The following is a 2,897-nucleotide window of genomic DNA, read 5'->3' as shown; positions in this document are numbered from 1 at the left end:
CCCAGGATCCATCCCAGGTCACCCCACCCTGCAGGAGCAGAGGCAGAACAGGGATCCATCCCCKCAGCCTCAGGACAAACCCAAAGCAGGAGCAGGCTCCACCTCCCTCTGGATTTGTGGGAATGGCTCCAGAGAAAAAGCTGGAGCCATCCCTGTCATTCCAGAGGCGCCTCCTGATTCAAACTGGGAATGGGGACAGGGCTGAGCCAACTTTAATCCTCGAGCAGTTTCAGACATTCCCAGGACAAACCCTCCCATTCCCATCCAAATCCCTCCAYCAGGGCAGCACCCGGATCCCGCTGTCCCACTGGGACCATCCCTGCATGGAGCCCTGGAAGGACTCGGTGTTTTCCCTGAGGATTTTTTTGAGGAGGAATTGGCACCAGGACAGAGTGGAATCCAGGGAATTTGGCTGCAGACAGGACCAGGACAGCCCAGAAGGAATGGAGAGACATTGCAGGTCCCTGTCCTTGTCCCTGTTCTTGTCCCTGTCCTTGTCCCTGCCCATGCCCAGTGGCTGCTGTGCCTCAGGGTCCCCGCCAGCAAAACATCCCAGGGCAGTGCAGGATGTCCTGGCCTCCTTCTTGCACCAATTCCCAAGAAATCAGGGAAAAATATCAAGGTTCCTGAGCCCTGGCCAGGCTGTCACTGTCACCAGGGTCACTGCCCGGAGCTGTCACCTCCTGTCCCTCACAGCCCCCTCCTTCCCAAATCAGCACCACAGAACAGCCAAACTCCCCTGGAAGCCCCAAAAACCGGGAGCAGGGCACTCATTTCAGCCTGTCCTCTGCTTTCTGCTCCCAGCCAGGGTCAGATTCCCACTCGGCAGCGCCCCAGGGTGGGAATCAGCCACGGGGAGATCCTTTCTCCCTCCTGGAATCCCTGAAAACCCCAGAGAGGATCCCTGGGAAGGAAGGAGAGCCTGAGCCCCTGGATGAGCCCAGAGCTGCATCCACTGGTTAAACGTGGCTCTGGAAAAGAACCTGGGGAGAAAATGCCCAAATTWCCCAAATTGAGCCACAATTCCCTGAGCCTTCTACGGCTGGTGCTATTTTAGCTCCGCCTAAAGTGCTTCCCACCTTCCCCTGCATCTCCTGAGTCACCAGCCGGGCTGGAGTTGGAAGATCCACGTGAATTCCACTCGATCCCACGCCTGACAGGTAGGGATTATTTTTAAATTGCCTTTAAAAAACCTCAGCATCTTCAATTTCCACAGTTTTCAGATCAAGTCCCAACTTGGAGCAAATTCCCACATCAAAGGCTTTGGGGCTGGAAAAGTTGGCACAAACCCACTGTGAATTATGCTGAAAACACCAATGGGAGCTCAAATCATGGAGAGCCCTGGGTGTGGCTGAGGTTTTGGTCCTCGGGAGYGAGTCCTGACGGAAAAGGCAACAAACCCCAGCCCTCATCTCTTCCCGTGGAGCCACCAGGAGCTGTGGGCCCAACTTTTGGCGATGCTCAGCTTCTCCTCGGGGCTGAAGTGCAGGATGGCCATGATGGCCGTGAGCGTCTGCTGCCGGCCCCGCGCGTCGGGCAGCGTCAGGAAGCGGAACACCACGTTCTTCAGGTACTCCAGGTTGGCCCCTTCCCTGCTCTTATCCCGGCAGTTCTTCTGGATCTCATCCCGCAGCGCCGCCGCCTCGTCGCGGTGCTTGTCCTCCTCGGCCAGGAGGCGGCCCTGGAGCTGGTGGAGCTGCATCTCCAGCTGGTGTTTGTGCTTGCGCAGCGCCGCGATCTCCACCTCCTTGCGCGCCAGCTGCTCCGCGTACAGGAAGAAGGTGGGCTCGGAGCCGGAGCCCAGCTGCAGCGCCTGCGGGAGGATCTCCGAGGAATCCTGGCTGGGAACGTCTCCTGGTGAGCTCTGGGGTCTGTGGGGCAGCGTGAGGGCGCGGAGCTGCTCCAGCTCCCGGTCCTTCTCGGCCAGCACGGCCAGCGCCCGGTCCCGCTGCTTGTGCATCTCCTCCTCGAGCCGCAGCGCCCGCTCMCGGAACTCCATTTGGCACCGCTCCAGCTCCTGCCGGTGGAGCTGCTGCAGCTGGGACAGCTCCTGCTTTTTGGCCTCCAGCTCCTGCCGGTGCCGCTTCTCCGTGTCGTCCGAGGCCAGCTGGAGCAGCACGTGCTTGTCGCGGAGCTCGGCCAGCTGCTCCCGCGCCTCCTCCAGCTCCTTGGCCAGCCCCACATCCTTGGTGGCTTTGCTCTTGAGCACCTGCTGCGCCCTCACCTTGTAGCGCTCGAACTCCTCCTTGAGCTGCCTCAGCTCCTGTTTGTCCCCGTTCCCGTCCCCGGTGCCCGGGGGTGGCTCTGGCTCCCGCGGCTCCCGTGGCTCCCGTGGCTCCTCCACCTCCGTCCCCTTCCCGGCCGCCACCTGCAGCAGCTTCCTCAGCTTCTCCATTTTCTCCTTGAGCACGGTCACGTCCAGGGTGGCCTCCTCCACGGCGGCCTCGCCCAGGGAGCGGCTGGAGGCGGCGATGGCCAAGGTCTTGTTCTCCAGGTCCAGCTGCACGATGCGCTCCTTGAGCTTCTGGATGGTGCCCTGGTCCCTCTGCTTGGCTTTCTCGTAGGTGCCCAGCAGCTCAGACACCTGGGCCACCTGGGCCTCCAGCTCGGCCACGCGCTGCTCCTCACGCTGAGAGCGCTGCATGAGCTGCTCCTCGGCCTGCGCTGTCTGTGGAGGGACACCGAGGGGTTAGGGCAGTGTGGGGACACAGGGGACACAGGGGGACATGGGGACACACAGGGACACGGAGGGGTTAGAGCAGCGCGGGGACACAGGGGACACACAGGGACACGGAGGGGTTAGGACAGTGTGGGGACACGGGGGGACACACGGGGACACGGCTGAGTTAGAGCAGTACAGGGACACAGGGGACACACAGGGACACAGGGGGACACGG

The 2,897-nt window shown here is 61.6% G+C and overlaps 1 protein-coding gene across 1 annotated transcript in view; it reads right to left on the bottom strand.

Moving 5' to 3' along the window:
- Positions 1-205: 205 nt before the first annotated feature.
- GCC1 (GRIP and coiled-coil domain containing 1) overlaps positions 206-2,897 on the bottom strand; it is a 4,661-nt gene continuing 1,969 nt past the window's right edge. The window contains exon 2 of the mRNA XM_057389199.1: positions 206-2,668. Within this exon, the coding sequence (XP_057245182.1) occupies positions 1,409-2,668 (1,260 nt within the window). The 3' untranslated portion in view covers positions 206-1,408. The remainder of the gene's footprint in view (positions 2,669-2,897) is intronic.

The sequence above is a fragment of the Malurus melanocephalus genome, unplaced genomic scaffold (assembly GCF_030028575.1).
Source record: "Malurus melanocephalus ecotype Western Australia unplaced genomic scaffold, MMel_1.1 scaffold_3929, whole genome shotgun sequence".
Classification (NCBI taxonomy): domain Eukaryota; kingdom Metazoa; phylum Chordata; class Aves; order Passeriformes; family Maluridae; genus Malurus; species Malurus melanocephalus.
Note: the sequence above shows the minus strand (reverse complement) of the source record. Positions and strands in the feature narration are given on the sequence as shown.